The 18862-nt window shown below is 32.7% G+C and overlaps 1 protein-coding gene across 1 annotated transcript; it reads right to left on the bottom strand.

Annotated features, from left to right (window-relative positions):
- Positions 1-1899: 1899 nt before the first annotated feature.
- LOC129801605 (uncharacterized) lies at positions 1900-18297 on the bottom strand. The gene is made up of 2 exons (XM_055846831.1): positions 16921-18297; positions 1900-5440 (listed from the first exon to the last, which is right to left on the bottom strand). The coding sequence occupies exons 1-2, from the start codon at positions 17570-17572 to the stop codon at positions 4431-4433; spliced, it is 1662 nt and encodes a 553-aa protein (XP_055702806.1). The 5' UTR covers positions 17573-18297; the 3' UTR covers positions 1900-4430.
- Between the last annotated feature and the right edge of the window lie 565 nt (positions 18298-18862).

Here is an 18862-nt window from a genome sequence, read left to right as displayed (position 1 = left end):
ATTTTTAATGTTTAATACGCACACTCTTATCGATGGACTTTGCTTGTCTTGCACCACCAATATGTCCAAGTCCAATGGAATGCAGGATGATCACAAACATTCATTGCTAACTTTCTCAGATGCTCTTGGATTCAGTCTCTTTGGTGAGTGGTCATTTCTTCATCAACCAGACACCAAATGAATTTGATGAGAGGGGGTTATGTTTGTGCAAAAAAATTCCTGTCTTTTTTTTCTCTCCCGGATTTCAATGAAATTCCAATGATTCCTATCCCTCCGAAAAGTCTCACTCAAAAGACATTCTCTCAGAAAGTTGTAGTTCATGGAATTTTAACTGAAGATTCTCTCAAAAGAAGTAATTAAAAATTATATATATTTTTTATCATATACAGCTAAGTGGGATTGGGAGAATTTCTACTTCAATTCAAAATGATGCTATTGTTTGGGCCATTTTCGCCTAAAATAATAAGATGGTTAAAATTTCGTGTACTAAAGTGGCATTTTAATTCAATCTCCATTGTTTAAGAAGATTCTCACGTTTTCATGTTATGTCATTCTTTTTTTTCCACTTGAAACTTGACTTTTAATATTTTGTGCATTAGTGTTCCGTTTATTAAACAGGAGATTTATAACGAGAGATATATAGTATTGATTGGAAAGAAGCAAAAACAAGCTTTTCAGCTTCCAATCAATTTTTATCACTTGTGCTTCCCATTAGACTTAATTTGAAGCAGTTGTAATGAAACGATAAAAATTAGAATGTCAATTATAGATAATAATAGGCCCTTAAGAACTAGTAAAAACCGTAGGAATCTTTAACAATTTCAGTAAAAATAGTTGTTAACTGCATAATGATTAGTTGGTCAATAGGAGCAAAAAGATAATACTAACTTAAATGAAATTCCTTCTTAATCAATGATTCAAATATTTTCAATCATCATATTTTTCTTCAAAAATCAGTATTTGGTGAATAGCTGTGATAAAGTTGCGAATTCCAAACAAAATATTTAAACAAAAATTAGCAATGCAAGATTTCTACAAACCTGTCGCTGCTTTAAGAAAATTTCCAGCTCTCGCAATTTGAGGAACGAGTTCCAATCCAGCTTCTTGGCAAAAAAACAACTTCAAATTCATCAATTTTTTTTTTGTTATCGAGAAGGTTGGTCAATTGGCAAAATTCCACATGACGACGACTTTAGTCAACGACAAGCCATTTGAAATATTTACCTTGAGATTTCTCATAAAAAATCGTGTTAAATTTCACCATTTGGAATGTATTGGTTTGGTAGTCATTTTGAGTGACTTAGATACTACTAATTTTCGTTAGAATGCAATTAAGAGTATACTATTTAACCGATTGCCAGAGTCGTCGGAGTGGTCATAAGATTAGATTTATTTCAATATTAATTTTTCGCAAAAAAAACTATCTTAGAGATTCAATTTATTTTGTCTTATTTCTCTTATTGTCTACTAAACGGTATGAACGATTGTGAAATATATCTAGTTTTGTTGAAAACGGTTTTTGAAATTATTTAAAATTTTAAGGTGTACGTGATTTTTAACAATAATTTTTTTAATAGACTAAATGGGCTAAAATAATTCAAAACAAGCTAAAGAATAATAATACTAAGTATGTATGTATATTCATAAAGGTTAACTGAATCGATAACATTGAAAAATTCATGTACTTTACACTTTAGAGCATGTCTTATCTTTAGCTTGTTTAATATTTTAGCAGTTGTCTATTTAATTTTGTTAAATTAATTTTTCTAAACAACTTTTATAGCCATAGTCATGTAATACGATTTGCAACATATTTGCTCCATTTGCATAAATTAAAATCAATGGACATAAATCGAAGGGGATTGGAGAACAGGTGAATTTATCACAAAAAGACTGGTGTGTGAGATATTTATTACTTTTATTAGCTCCTCAATGTACTCAAAACTGTTTTCCACTTTAAGCCTACAATTACAATAAATTTTTCATATTCATTACAAGTAATATAATCATTTTCTTCATTTTCTCTTCTTCATTTCTTTGATTAACAATTTTACACCTAGTAAGGCACATGGCGTTTTCTGTTTCAGTGCTGTAGATTTTCCAATCTTTACAACACTTAGACACAACATTAGATATTCATCGTAATAATAGAGCGATAAAATGTATTTATAAAAGATTACAAATTATTATTACATATGCAAAAAAAAATATTTATACTTCATCGATTTTCTTCTTTTAGCATTGAACTCTTTCAGATATTTTGTTTTTGCGTTCAACACCCATATGGTGCTTTTCACCTTCAGAGACTGTACAAATTGGATGGTTTTTCATTGTGAAAACGGTGCAAGAAAATGTTACTATTCTTTGAGTATTACGGTAGTTTTTGCACGTCTTAAAAATGCAACATGTAACTACAATTTATCTCCTACCAAAGCCGTTACTGTTATTGTAATTTCCCTCCCATATCCATCATCATCTGCACTTTAGCAAAAAGAGATGACTAAGAACTCTCCAGACAATTCAGAGAGAATTTCAGTAGACATAGTAATTTCTCCCTATAAAAATAAAATTTCTAGTGCCTAATTGCAAAAGACTAACTTTGCACAAAGAAAATTAACTCGAAAGTTGATTTAATTGCGCAAAAATTTGCCAAGAATTTTTGCCCTGGTTGGCATGTTGGAAGGTCAAGTATAGCAATAATTCGAAAGTTCCACAACTTTTATGCAAATTCACAGTTTAATTATTCCATTTTTTTTCTTCATGGAGACACTCAATTATCGTCATTTTGTCATGCCTCCTACTAGACTTTTCAGGCCAAAATGATAATGGATTAATTATTAAGAAAATTAATATGTTATTCGTTGCTTTAACCCAAGTATTTAAAAAGATTTCTACCTATAAAAAACATTCCTAACATTTTTACACAATTCTCTGTTTTTACGTAAAATACTCAATTTGAATATTTTAGAATTCAGTCAATATCTTCCTCTTATCTCAGCAGAATAGACGTGGAATGAATCCAACTGAGATTACAGGTCCGACTGCAAAATATCTATGCACTCACTAATATCTTTTCAATTATTAATTTGAAGGACTTTGTGTAAAGAATTTCTAATCGTGTCGGGAAGTGTCCAACACAAAGAAATAAATTCAATTGTTTGATAGAATCAAAGGTCATATCTTAAACGTGACTTCCTCAAAATGAAGTTACAGTATCCAACTACAAACTATTTTTTGAGCAGATATTTTTAAGCACTTTATCCAAATATTGGGGACTTAATTATATTTACTCAATCCAATTATGCGCAACTTAAATAGTTAAAAAATTATGGCATACGCATATTTTCTTTTGTTTTGTAAAGATATTTCCGAAACTGGAGACGACTAGAAATAATTTATTTACTGAGCAAAACACAACAAATTATATTTTGTAAAATGTGTTTGACATTTCAGAAAGAGTGAGTGATATCTCGGTTTAGTGGAGCTCCCTCTCACTCACTCATATTCGAAAACATGTTTACAAACCAAATTTTAATATGTTTATGCCATTATGAGCAGTATACAATTACTTCTGTTTGATGTACAAGTGTTTGACATTTTAATATGACTGATCGATACTTAATTTTAGTTATCTCATTCACTTTTAAGCACAGTTTCTAGGATATTTTTAACCAATTTATTGCATACACTGAACAACTTTTGCCACGTGTACGCTTTAATTCTATTTTTTACATTCTAATATACCTGCTTTAAAATATAATTCACAAAATAAAATTAGTCCCATATCGATTTCTTCAAACACTTGGCATATACGATCAGTGATTCAGTGGTTTCTGCCGTTTACCTGATGAGATCGGTAGTGAAGTCGGTCGGCAGCCGCATTAAGCATACTTGAGGAGAAATACATTGAATTGAAAAAAAAATTGTTCAAAAAAGGGAAATAAACAAAAATAATTGTCCACTGTATATTAGAATACCCGCATTTTTTAGTTTTCATAATATTAAAATAAAATATGGAGTAGAGAAATTGAGCTCTTTAAATTAAATCCAATTTTTTTTAATGTAATGTATTTAACATTCTAGAAAATGTTTTGAAAATGCCAGTAAAATTTGGCAGTATTGTATTAAAGATCTCAAAAATAATTAAAAAGTTGTCTGGAACAGAAGATTTTAAAGAGCAAGTAAAAGCTTTTGATATTTTAATGTTTTATTGAAATTTGGCTTAATTGAACCTCATATTCTACTGAATAACTTAGGGAAGGGATCTTTAAAATCCTTCAAAACTTTATAAATTAAAAAGATATAAAAAAAATTTGGGTGCGCAATTAATTTTCACACGGACCTGTATCTCAGATGTATGGCTAATAGTGTGAAATTTCGGTTGTCCGAAACACACCTCAATAGCTCAGATCGTTCGTTTTGTTTGAGAACTATCTCCTGGGCTTGCCAAATGTTCCAGATGACCCAGGCGTCATATTTGCTCGCCTTTGCAGTGTCGAACTGGCTCCGTCATTGAGATCCAATCCAGCCACCATCTGAGCAATCTCGCGCTCTTTCTTCATATCAGGCGGATTAAATTGCAAACTGGCCAAAGATCCGTGGCTCCGACTTCGATGTTCCTGGCGGATAGAGTAACTGAATGCACGTTCGTTCAGGTGACCCTTCCGCCTGTAAATTCCTGTGCCACCTGGGGATTCTGCACCAGAATTTCCAGAATCCTCTAAGCCTGCTGCAGCGCTTTGGGCCAATTTGCGATTGCTCATGGCAAGTGGCCGGGGTTCGGGCACCATTTGGGCTGGAGGCGGGTAAGCGAAGAGTGGTGTTGGTACGGGAACCCCAAGGGGAATACCATTCGCTCGCCCATTCATCATCTTTTCTTTCTTCTTCTTGCCTCCCTTGCTGCCCGGCGTCTGCAGAGTAGCATACTGCGGCGGCAGCATAATGGGCATCGGCGGCATGGGCAGTGGCATCATGGGCATCATGGGAGGTCGTCCCGTGGGCACGTGCCCGTTCGTGTAGCCGGTCCGGTGTGTGAGAGTGTGAAATTGGCGGGAAGGTGGATGGCCAGGAATGGGACCGTAGATCATATGCGGCGGCGGCTGACGGGTGAGTGTGAGGGAACTAGCATGTACAGGCTTGGGACGTATGAGGGTTCCGGAGAGACTTTGGCTGCCGACACTAGAACGCTGCTTCTTCTCCTTCTTCTTCTTCACCTCCTCTTTGGGTGGAGGAGGTACTGGCACGGGGGCGCTAATTTGACGGGCGCGCGCCGGTCGCCCTAGAGTAGATGTGCCACCGGAGTAGATATCATAGGGACCCTCGAGACCACATCCATCCAGCTGATCCGTCGATCCTGTCCACACCTTGTGATTCTCATCGCCATTGTACATTGATCCCTCACCATCGTCCACTACATCCAAATCTGCACTGCTCGCATATACTGGAAAAAAAAATTAATTAAGTAAGTAAACTTTAGTACAAAATCATTTAATTTTAAGGTAACATAAAGTTTAAGAAACCTGACTGATCTGACTGAATATTGATATTCAATTCATTTGAGGACAATAGTAATTATTTAGGCATTTTTTAAAGTTAAGAAAAAAAATTAAATGAGAAATTTCGTTTTCAAAGTTTATTTAAATTTTTTTTTCCTTTAAAAACATATTTTCTAGGTAAAATAAAATTATCTCTAAAAACGATTAACTCTACTTGTAGCACTGACGCAACAGAAGTCAAAGTTTATTTGTTATTTGCTCGACAAATTAATTACACATGAACGTACTCAGGTTGATCCTGCTGATCCTTGAGAATATTCAGTCTGCAATATTTGGCAGTAAAAGATTAGCTAAAGGAAATTTATTTAACCCTCTAACGGGTAAGACTGCCTCCTTGGCGGTCTTCACAAAAATCACATTTACAGCGACAATAAAGGTTTTATTTATTTAAAAGTGCTATAGTGTCCTCGGTAATAGTCTTATAAACATCTCTTGAAAGTTTGTTTGAACTCATTTTGACTCTTCGTTTTGTTGCTATTCCCAGTTTTGTGTGACAGGTCAGAGAAAAAGCAACAAAAAATATTTGTGTAAAAAAACTCATTTCCAATTTCCATAAAAATACCGATTTCAAGTTATCTGACTAAAATAAATTTATTTTTTACTGAAAGATATGTCATTCTACTTTGTATATTTTATTTTAAAAAATTGAAAGAACTAAAAATGTCAATTTTAGAAGCAAAAATAGTTTCAAAAAATTTTTATATTTTCTCACCTAGCGCCTAAACTAAAAATGATAATGAAGAATAGATGTTTTTTTTTACTTTATTGGATCATAATTATCCTAGAAAACATTGTTTTAGAACTTTTTTTCGCATATAAAAGAAAACACCATTAGAGGGTTAAATAACGTAATCGATGATCATAAGTCCTCATTGTGTAACATTTCAGGATAAATCTTTACTGGTAAATTTTACAGACTGAATATTCTCGAGGATCAAGTCTAAGTCTATTTCAGCCTTTCTCACGATAAGCCGATATATAGATTACCGTAATTTACTGTCAAAATATTGATCAAAGCATTCCTAACCATTATTATCTCAGCCGGCTTTACACTTAACCCATAGGCGTATCAAAAGGACCTTAGGGTGAAGCTATGTGCTGCACTTATTAGTTTACGGTTTACATCTTTGAGAAAGATCTCTTAATGGCCTTATCGTATAAGAGAAAGAATATTTCACAAAAATATTTTACTTCCACCTTATAAGTAATTTACTTATTACAAGAACCGATTGATTACTTACTTGGCATAACGCAAAATGCGTTAACCCTTTAAGGACGATTGGAACACCGGTGTCCCATAAAGAAAATAATTTTTCCTGACTACCTAAAGTTATTTTTTTCTTATGTCTGTACATAATTGTAAAGTAGAAGTTTGAAGGAATCTAGAATATTTTTTGCAAGTCTCTAACTATTTGCTATGTAGTAAATATTTAAGCTCGTAAATGGCGAATTTTTAAATTCTCAAATTCATAAATAATTTTATTTATTTTTTATACTTACTTTTAATCAAAACCCTTTTGGCAATAAAAACTACAATACTCATACATAATATTTTTCATTAAAACGAAAAATATTATTCATTGGTATTGTCTGAAAAATTACTTAAATTTTCGGGCAATTTTTGTCCCTATTGTTCATAGAATCACAAAATACACCGAATCAGACTCTGTTGGACTTTCCAAGGTTAGATGTAAAACTTATCATTGATTATATTTCTCAGTTTAATTTTTATTGTTGATTTTCAGACTGTAAAAAGTGTCTCGTCGTTAAAGGGTTAAAGCAAAATAAGACAGACGCTATATAAATATGTATATGTGTATTACATATATAATATTAGAATATTAATATTATATTATATATATAATATATTATATATAATATTTAAAATATATATATATGCATTGTACCCATCATACACAGTAAACTTTTCAATTATTTAGAAGGTGAAAATGTGGCTTTTATGTGGTGATTTTGCGACTTTTGCAATCTCATTATGCCTCGTTATGCAAAAATATCTGTGTATGAATGAGTTAAAAAAAAATATGAATACAAACACCCGTGAGTCTATTGATCTGGCCTATGGAAACGGTCGTTCAGTTGGCGGAATATTTTGTAACGGGTTTCTGCATTCACTTCATCGATCTTTTTCTCCCTGCTTCACGTGGCAACATAAGACTTTTTATTGCATTACACACTTGCACATAAATGTGGAATGTTTTGAAATAATTTATGCACTTCTTCATTGATTATTCCTCTCACTTGGATTTTTTTACTCCTGCTTTTGTGCCTAACTTTAAAATCTCTTAAATCGTTAAAATACTTGCTGTAGTAAATTGAAATGTCTATTGCGATACCCTTGCAATGAGAAACGCCCTACGGTCCCTGTTTTCCCGGGGATAAAGAAAATTGGTGTAGAGATGCGGTTAGATGTAAGAAGAATGAAATAAAAAGTGTAAATTAAGAATGAGAAAGAGAGCAATTAATTGTCTTAAGATTGGTACAGTTGAAAAAAATCTTATATAGAGCCCTAGATGCAAGAGTGAAACATGAGAATTGCGTTCATATGACGGTGCTTTTGAAAGTCAAAGCACTTAATTATGCAAGCGATCTTGTGGTTTTCTGATTGTCTGAACACTCGTTGACGTCGCCATCATCAACACAATCATATACATTTGAAGTTTTCTGCTGCTCGTTGACTCTTTACTCTCTGAGAGTGCAACTTGTTCCAGGGACCTAGGCCATTGCGTAATTATGACAATCACCTAGAACTATGAGTAGCATTTTTTAAGAAGAATTCCTGAGAATTGCAAATTGTTGGAAGAGTTTGCAATTTTCTTCACGTGGCTTTTGTAAACTACTACCAGGTGTGCTTCTTGTCAAATAAAAACCGTCAAGTGAATTCCACAAAGATTTTTTTATAAGAATTGTAAAAAAAAAAATCAAGGTGTTTAATATACTCTCGAGCGTATTTAGCACTTTTTGTCCATATCTGTGATCTAAATCCCATCGCAAATGTGGATAAATCTTTCTTGCTTGCAGTATGCTCGAGGAAATTAAAAAAAAAAACACCTTTATGTAACCACAATCGTTTTAGCAATTATAAAGCAATTAGTCTCTTCACATATAAATATTGTTATTCAATAAAGTCATATAAATTTAAAAAAAAAAATATTTTCATAAGAAATTGCTGAACTGCATCGTTAGACTTTTGCCACAAAAAGGTACGATGTTTAATTAAAGCCATAAAAAGATCGATTTATGCTACAATTTAGTGAATGAAGATTTTTAAACTGAATAATATAGTATAATTTGTAATAAATTTGCATATTTTGGTGATATGAATTTGTGTAAACACTAAGAATAATAAGTTCCTTAATTATAAATGTGAATTGTGATTGTATGTCATGGTTAAAATCTGCGGGTGTTCCATAAGCGAGGCAAATTCAAGAACCACTATATTTATTGGAAGTAATTTAAATTTAAAGTGATTCTATGTTGGTTGAAATTTATATGGTTATTGGTGAATTATACAAGATTGACGTTTGATAAAAAGCTCAAGAATTTGTTGAATTAAGAGGTGCAGATTTAATTGGAAAAATCATTTCAAAGTATTTGCTACAAAATATACAATAGGATTTTTTGTATATAATTTCCGCTCCAGCAAAATTGAAATTGAAACTTGTTAATTGACATGTTATGTTTCATCAACTATGTAATTTGTACATTAATTTAAAAAATGTATTTATGAATAATTTATTTTATAGCATTCTTACATATTTGAAAAGTTATTCAAGAACGCTATTTCGTTGTGTTTGTTTTTCTGAATAACGTTTTTTTTTAACAATATTCAGCCAAAATTGATTAATAAAAGAAATGTTTTGTTTTCAATTTTTTATTTTAAAGAATTACTTAAAGAAATGGAAATTTTTTTGAAATTCAATTACAAAAGCTCAGGGCTGTTGTCATTACTTTAATTTTCTGTATGTTATAATTTACAACCGTGATATCCATTTTTCAAACTTTTAGAAAGTAGATTATTACAAAAGACGAGTAGGGGAAGTCTTTCAGATTTCGCACATACTCTAGCTTTGAACAAATTATATTTTTCCCATATTCCTTTAATGAAGACAAAATGTGTGAGTTAAGACTGGTTAGGATATTGTGCCACTAGGTCAAATATATTAAAGGAATGTGAAAAAAATATTTTAATTTGATGCTTTTAGATATTTTATTGGACAGGATGTCGGTCAAAGTAGGTCTTAGGCTCAAGACCTGAGCAAGGGGATTAAAATGGGGGGGGAGACAAAAAAGGAAAAAATATAAAATGCTCGAAGTCAGAATATATGCGAAGTCTAAAACCCAAGATGCAAAACAGCTGCCTTATAGAACCAAGTATTAGACAAGTCCTTTAGTACACTTTTAAAAGACTTAAAGTGAGAATTTTCGGTTGAAATTCTTATAGAAGCTCTTAAGATCCTTAAGAATGCGCCACTTTACTTATAGTAATCTCAGTGATGGAACCAAGAGCGTTATAAGCAAATAAAAAGATTTTTGGTTCTATAATGCCTTACTTAGGGAATTCTACAAGACTATATTAAGAAAAAATTGTTTCTTGGGAAGACTTCCCCTATACTAAATTATCCATTTAAAACGTCGTTCTTTTTCATACCCCATTTATTCAATAAATTATTCGATTTCACGATTAATATTAGCTTTTAACAAGTATGTACTTAATTAATTCTAAATTATTTTTAATATATTTTTCAAAGTTAATAGAAGAAATTAATGTGAATTACTAAATTAACAAAATATTTTCTGAAATTCGAATATTTGGATTAAAATCATTTCTAATTTAAATGCACACACTGAACAAAATGATAGATTAGGGATTGTAAATATACATTATACTATACAGAACAAATATTAGAGAATGTGCAATGATATTAATCTACTTGTAACAGTTTCATTCAATGACTCTTGTAGTTTGTATTTCTTAAAGGTTATTTTCGACGATTGTGTCAGCAAGCACCTCACCATGTGATCATCAGTTCACGATCATCGATCATATGATGAGAACAATGGAGAATTGGGCTTGGAAAAATTGCAAGAGTTTCAAGGTTTTTTTTATACATCTCCTCCGTGGCCAAAAAACAAGCACTAAAAATCGTAAATTAGTGGTAAAATGTTATCATGTGCTAAAAGTATTGTGGGAGGATTTGTCAAAATCTTCATCAACAAGCCATGGAAGAGGCATATTTTTTACTTCCCATTCGTATATGAGAACTTTTTAGCACAATCATCCATTTCATTTCAGATAATTGCTAACATTCCCATAAATTGCGAGATTTAATATGGCAAATAATGTGCATTTTATGCCATCATCGAGCCATCAGTATTATCAGATTTAATACAGGTATTATGGAAAGACTCTAAAAGTGCTGCATTGTCATGATCTTGAAACACTTCCCAAGTCGAAGAAAAAAATTTCTACCTCATTTGAAATTGAAATAAAAGCATGTTATGCTTAAAAAAAACACATTAAATTCAGTTTTTTTTGCACCACTTCTTTCTCTCTTACATTAAACTAAATAATACAGAACTATTTAAGACAATAATTTCTCTTCTCATTAAAATTCAAAATTCCAACTTACATGATCATGGTTTGAAGTTAAAAATAAATTAATGAAACTTTTTTTTCGAAATCACTTTCAGTGTCTATTTCCTTGTAGAAACTAAACTTTTCACGATTTTTTTCCGTTTCTCATGCAATGCCCAACATAAACCACAGAATGTTTTCAACCACCAACACAATATTGCACAACATTTTCAATTCGTTTGATTGAGATCATTTCGATTTCATTCAAGTCAGCAAATTTCGTGGATTTTATGCACTATCTATTGCAATTTTGAATGATAATGAAACTTCGTACAGAAATAGATCAAAAAAAGTAAAAAATGTGTCTCTATTTTGAAACTAAATAGAAAGAGAAAATAAATTACAGAGCAAATATCCTAAGGGTCTTACCCGGAGTCTTATGCAACTGAACTTTTCTCCTAATATTAATTCAAATTGCATAATAATCATAAATCTCGCGAATTCTGAGAGTTATAATTTCCCACACCCTCAGTGCCTTTCATAGATTCAAGATGATGAGAAAAAATGATGTTAAGGTTTTCTATAGAATAGTCTTATTTCTAGCACGAATTATTCTTTTTAATCGTAAATAAAGAAGTCAAAGAAATAGTAAGTTTTTAGTAAGGTAAACTGCCCTCAAGTCGACTGGTTCCTCAATTCGACCGTTAGAATTTTTTATTCAATTTATTTATATTTGCACTAATATTTGGCGTATGATCTAACATAAATAGGTCAATTATTCCATAAATAAGTACGAATCAGTGATAATTTTATAAAAATTCACCATCAAACATTCAAATATTGACCACCGGTCGAGTCGAGGAACCGGTCGACTAGAGGGCACTTTACCTTATATAAGAATATTTCATCTTTCTTATTTTGTATTCAGATTTAAGCTCATTTTGGAGTTAAACATAAAAGAACTGAAATAATCTTTTCTTAAGAAGTTCATTTCTTTTATCGACTTTTACCACAATAAAAAGCACCACAAGGAACTCGTAAAAGCAAAAATATGGTAAAGCAAATTTATTGTAATATTCTTTTATGGAAAATTAATTTAATTTCTTTAACAAAATCACAAGTTAAATAAAAATAATGTCTGTAATATGGAGAAACGATCTTACAAAAATAATATGCGAAATCAGTAAAAAAAAAATCTTTACACTAAACAATTTTTAAAAATCCGTTCAACTTCTGAAAGGTTTATAACCTTTATTTTATGTAGACTTGTAGTCCATTTTGCCACACCCTTAAAACTTTTACAATTTCCATTCCTCATTTAAAATTCCATAAATTCCCATAAAATACACCAGTTTACTGCTACATTTTTCTTGCAAAAATTTCACATTAATTGACCATCTAATCATCACTGAAGAAACCTTCCAATCGGGTTCACCTTGCCCATAAATCTCACTCACCAATTGCTCTTAGGAGTGGTCTTACGACTGCCTTTTTTCTCGCAACAACACCACAATCTTAATTGTAATTCTATGTTATGAAGAAAGTTTTTATTTTCAGAGTCACAAGACTGTGAATAATATATTCAACTTGTAAAGTTAAAAAAGCTCACTTTACCCTAGGTCTTACCGAAGGTGCATGATTCGTTAATTTGTTGCTTTCGCGTCACCAATTAAACCGTATATGATGTGTGATTTTGGGGCTGTCACAGTTTTACTGTTCAAGCCCACCTTATTGCACACCGACACAGTGGTTTTTTTTTTTTGGTCAAATGGACTTTCACGTGATTTAGGGGGTTTCTCGAACAGTCAGATATTTTCAATGAAACGCAACAGGAAACCATTTCTTGAATTCTTAAAAAAAAATATCACTTTAATTGAGAAGAAAGAAAGAGATTTTTGTTGAATGTACGAGAGTACTTAAAATGGGCATATCAAATACCACCTATATACTTATTGTTATTTCAAAATTTTTACATTTTTTAAATCATTAAATTCAATAGAATTATTTTTAAAGCTGTACTAAAACTGTATGCAAAATTCATTATTTAAATATCAATATTTCAATTCAATTTATTATTTATGTCAATTAACAAAATAATACTTTAGGCCCTTTAGGTGTTTTTTTTTTGGTGGTATGTGGTATATGATGAATTTGAATGTCTGATGGATTAAAGAATCCTTCTGGTTCTAAAAGATATTTAAATTTGGCCGCTTTTTTAAATAGCGAAATTTTAGTTTTATTATTTTTTTAATTAAAAAAAGACTATTTTTAATCAATTGAAATTATCAAATATTACAACCAATTAGTAAATATTCTATAGATAATTTTTCTATAAATTTGTTAAAAAATGAAGTAGTGTATGTATATTTGTAACATTCTTCTACTAATTTAAGTGACAACAGTAATGTAGTGTGGTAGCGGGCTATAGATCTTTAACTCTTCGCATTGCATTGCATTAAAGGTTGGCATTTCTTAAGTGTTCTTTAAATCTCGTTATGGCGAAAAGACAAAAAATCTTCAATATCAATTAATTATTATTTTTATAAATTTATAAATAATTTATAAAATTTTTATAAATTTTTATAAAAGAAAATAACAAGGAAGAAAAAATATAAACCGAGAATATTTTAACCAGAATTATATAAAAATGCATTGAAATATGTACGTTACACTTTTTTAATACAGTCAAGCAAAAGAAAAGGAATGATTTGTTTAATGTTAAATAAATATCTCACCAACTAAGTTGAGCTTTACCCTGTGACAGGTTTAGGGGCAAAAAAAATTAAAAAAAAATAACAAAAAAATCTAGGTCAATGGATAAAATAAAGAGATCTACAGCAATTCTACCTTTTTCTCGCACTTAACTTCCTCAGAGTAAATAAAAAGACTTTATCCATCATGACACCACGAATTTCCCTCAGTGATGTGGAACACAATTTGTTTTACCAGTCGTATTAGAATTTCTCTGAAGCACGGCTGTTTTTCTCTCTTACTGACACTGTTCTTCATCAATTTCTCCGTGACTCATTTGATAATTTTTCATGGAATAGATTTCACTTGGCATGTACAAGAGAATTCACACTTCAATCTTGTGCTTCTTCATGTAACATACTCTCGTACTGTGGATGCTGTACAAGTTCATCATTGTTCAATTGGTAGTTTGTGAGCAAAAGGCAAAAGGACAGTGATCTCAGTGGGAATACAATTTCCACACGAGTAAGCTTAATGAGTCATAATACAAGAGCAAATACCTTTAGCATATGGAACAAAATCAACCATGGATTTATGCAATATCTTCCACGACATACCAGACTCTCCTCAAGCTGAGAGATCACAAATCAGAGAACACCTCAAGATCTGCCAACCAGCGCATAGACACTATATAATACAAATATATATAGGAGCGGTTTCTATTGTGCAGTATACGAGTGGTAACGGACTCTAAGAAATGACTGTCTCACTCTTAATAACCAATACTCCTTCATCGTATTTTATTCTGAAATTTTGAGCAATTTTGTGGAAATCAAGAGCAATTTTTGTAGCCATGTCGGCCACGCGATCGACTTTCCAATTGACTAATTGCACTAATTGAAAATCAACACAAAATACATACCTATATACACGTCACAATCGACGAAAGCCCCATTCAGACTAATTGCAAGTTAGTATTTTTTTTATGAAAATCTATTAGGAATTTACCGTTCATTAAATTATAACTACACACATCTTATGGCATTGTTATGGCTTGTTTGTTCCATTCAAATGGCAACACGGATAGCAATTTATAACGTCGCAAATTATTAAATGGAGAGGAAAGAATCTTCAACAAAAAAGAAACTTGAACATAATAAAAAGCGACTAAAAAGTCAAAGAAATCTACACGAATGAGAAAGATGATAAAAATACTCAACAATCGAAATGGGGACTTCTTTAACATTGCTTTTTCTAACTAAAAAACAACAAGAAGAATACAAAGATGAACAACAATTCAGCAATGTGGTCATGTGATGTTTGCGTGCCGAAGAAAATGAAGCATCTCAAATTATTTTCTATTTTTGAGACAAATTATTTATACAATTGTTTGTCTCAATTTAATGATTTCTTCTTAACATCCACTCATCTTTTATTGAATATCCCCCTATTCTCTTCAAATTGTACCACATTGCATGATGAAAAATTCCTAGAACATGAAGAAACATCTCCACAATCTACTAAGAAGCCCCTCTATATACCTTTACACTATTACAGAAATGCTTTGAGTGTTTTTTTTTTAACAAGCTCACAAAGTGAATCTCAATTCCGAAAGAATTCACCTCAATGAATCATTTCTCAATTTGCCGGAGCGTTTTTTTTTCCTGCAGACTATTGCACCTCTTATTGTTTTTGCCACACTCTATCTCACTCAATCACTTTCATTTGGAATTAGTAATGTGAAAAAAAACCACGTTCCACACTATTCCCTTCCGTTTCATTAAAACAGCAACAGTGATTCTTTTTCATTATAGACCTGCAACAACGATCGATATCTCGCAAATAGATTGAGTAGTTGAAGGAAAATCCATCAGGCTGTCTTCTTTGAGGGGCATCTCACTAGACAAACCTTTCATATTTGTACAACAATTGTATGGAGTAAGGTATAGTGAGTTTAGACATTTTCTTGATTTTTGGATACCACTTTCATTTGAAAAGCATCGATTTATACTGAAATCTGCCTTTTTAAAATCAAGGTTATTAGTAGATAGCGCTCTCAATTGTAGGATTTAACTTAAAGCTCTCAAATGCAAAATTTTATTGTTTGTCCCAATTTAGTTTAATATATAGCAATACTTAGATAAATTGGATACAATATTGGATTTTAACGGTTTGTATCGAAACCTTAATCTTTTAAGATCAATAGGTCATTCACACTTATAAGAGGTACCTGTATATTCTTATGTAAAAGTTAGATAAAAGCTTATTAAAAAATGGTTTTTAATTTAATTAAGTTTATAAAACTCATTTTCAATCATTTTTTTAACTAATTTATTGTATTTAATTGATATTAATAATAGTACCTAACGATATGCTGTTAGCATATATTTTATAAACTATGTCTTTTCGATCGAATTCTACTTTTATCTTTAAAGTCAAGTGTTTTTCATTAGAACTTAACCCTTCTATGCTATTTGTAATTAATGAATGAATTTTTAAAACCAGAACAGTATGAGAAAAAACGACTTTTTAAGTTTTCTTCTTTTCCACGAAAGGTTTTAGTCGTTTTGAAATACCGCTGTTAAAGATCAAATTTAATTTAAAATTGAAGCTTTTCGCTTTTTGAGTGTTTTAAATTAAACGAAATAGAGATTCGAAAAATTGAAACGATATTATTTGAATTTAAATCTCGGAAAATTTCACAGGACAATTCAGCGAATTAAGCTGCCACTCTATCTCTTTGAGCTACGTTCCCAATATGTGGTCCTTCGACCCGGATCGAAAGAATACTTTTTGGGGATGTGAATATAGGAGTTTGCAGTAGTTCAAAAATAAGAGAGATTGTTAAAAAATCTCACCTAATTTGCAGAGTAGTTTTTTTCGTGGTTTCAGATGATTTCCCTACTTTTAAATACTTCAGTTCATTTTAATTTTTAATAATCGTCTTCAAGTCTAATTAAGAAAAAATATCTTTCGACAATCTCCGTTTTATCTTATATCTCCTTATTCAGTCGTAATATTCAGTCGTAATGGTCGTAATACACAGGGTTATGAGCATCTATAAAATGTTGCACTTACAATTCTTGACTGTAAATGAATCCACTCCATTTGTAACTGGCTGTCGTCCCACGCTGTTGAGAGTTGTGGTGCTGCCGGCTCTCGAACGCCATCCTTCACCATTAGGCTTCCCTAGTGTGCCATAGACACTGCCTGAAGTGCTGCCCTCGAGTTGTCTGGCGTAGGAATTATCAGCATAGGCATGAAAGCAGCACCTGACCAACGCATTGGCTGCTGCCTCCCGTTTGCAAATGAAGACATGACACTCAAGTACTTTGATGCCTGTAGTTCGCCTGAGAATCGCGGCGAAAATAGGCGGATGCTGGGCACGTGGTGTACGTGCAAAGGGTGAGTCCAGCGGTAGGAACTTGGGCTCTGGACTAGCATTACGCTCAGGAATAAGTACTTGTCTCACTGCTGCGCAATAGTGGAGTGAGTCAATTGGGAAGAAGCGTGTCACCTGCTTCCTGTTCTCATCCACATTCTCCAGCAGTATACCATTGGACCAGACACTGAGCCAGGAGTCTATGCCTTTAGCACCCACGGCACCTTCAGAGGGATATAGACTCTTCAGGGGCTCCTGAATACCCTGCAGACCATCCTTGCTCTGGCGTGGCACGGCACTGCCCAAATACAGTACCCGACAGCGACATATCGGTGTAGAATCACCCATTGTGGGTCACACACGATGAAACACAACCACCAAAGATTCCTCTTCTATCTCACTTCCTCTTCGTTTTTCTCCTCTTCGACTTATTCTACCAATTTGTTTTCTTCTTATTCCCTGACCAGTGCTTCGTCTTCACTTCAACAGGTATTTCTCTTTGGAACACACACACTCACAAGTCCGTCTTATTTACCAGGCACACCAGCCGACCACTACACTTCCATCGTCTCCTGATTCAGGGAAATATTTTTGTGAGGTGGATGCCTCTTCAAAAATGGCGTCTTACACGATCAGTATCCATCTACAGACTTGATTACCCAAAAAGATTTTTCAAAGATACACGATCATTGCTTTCACGAAATACACTCCATTGATCTTTATAAGATCAATTCACCTTTCTTTCCAAAGAGATTTACTTTTTTTTTTTGGGATGATCCGAGAAAAAAAATATTCACTCACACCCAATTTGATAAAAACCACGTCAACACTTTTTTCCGTGGGAGAGGATCGACTTGATGAAGAATCTTGTGACTTCTACATTCACGGTGTATGTTCACTTGATAACGGTTCAATAGCACGACACATAAAAAAGAGTGGCGACCGATGGCACTTTGCAGTATGGTAGACCCAGAGGCCAATGAATTGTGCCAGAGCCACTGGAGGAGCACACCTGAACAGCAAAGTGTTGGCACGGCAGAGGTAAACTCAAGAATGGCCGCCTAGACGACCGTACGATCGCGATCGAGCTTCAAAGACGAAGCACCAAAGCCGGTTTATCGTCTCTCTCTATTCAGTTTCAGAAAGGTGGGGATCGGAGACTTGAGTGTCTTGAGAATTGTGTTCCAGCATCGAACACATCAGGCGATCTCTTTCTCAGGTATTTCGCTTAAATACCACATACGCGACACAAGTATGTAAGCCCACGGATTGTGCAACAATAGGTGAGACGGGCAAATTGGATCTCTCAATTTTTCATATCCAACATACTCAATGTGCTAAATGGAATCTCGAGAAAGTCGATTCATATAGCGAAAGAAATATCAACCTGTCGCTCTATCAATAACTATGTTCATTCAACTAAACTACTGACCATTGCTGTTCATTTCATACGTGACCCTATGTCCTCTTTTATTTTACCCAACAACCACAGTTGCACCTGCGACACTGGATGATATAAAAAACTAAGATGTACAAATACCCCCATAATATTTGATAATTAACTGTGGAAGAAGGTAGAAAACCAAACCAATGGTTATGAGAGAGAAAAAGAAGAATTCCTTGATTCCACTTGTTTAT

Source organism: Phlebotomus papatasi, chromosome 1, assembly GCF_024763615.1.
Source record: "Phlebotomus papatasi isolate M1 chromosome 1, Ppap_2.1, whole genome shotgun sequence".
NCBI classification, from domain to species: Eukaryota; Metazoa; Arthropoda; class Insecta; order Diptera; family Psychodidae; genus Phlebotomus; species Phlebotomus papatasi.
Note: the sequence above shows the minus strand (reverse complement) of the source record. Positions and strands in the feature narration are given on the sequence as shown.

Coding starts and splice junctions, on each gene's coding strand:
- LOC129801605 (XM_055846831.1), bottom strand. CDS start 17,572: ATGGGTGATTCTACACCGATATGTCGCTGTCGGGTACTGTATTTGGGC. Junction 5,441..16,920: donor TTCATTTACAGTCAAGAATT/GTAAGTGCAACA, acceptor TTTTTTTTCCAG/TATATGCGAGCAGTGCAGAT.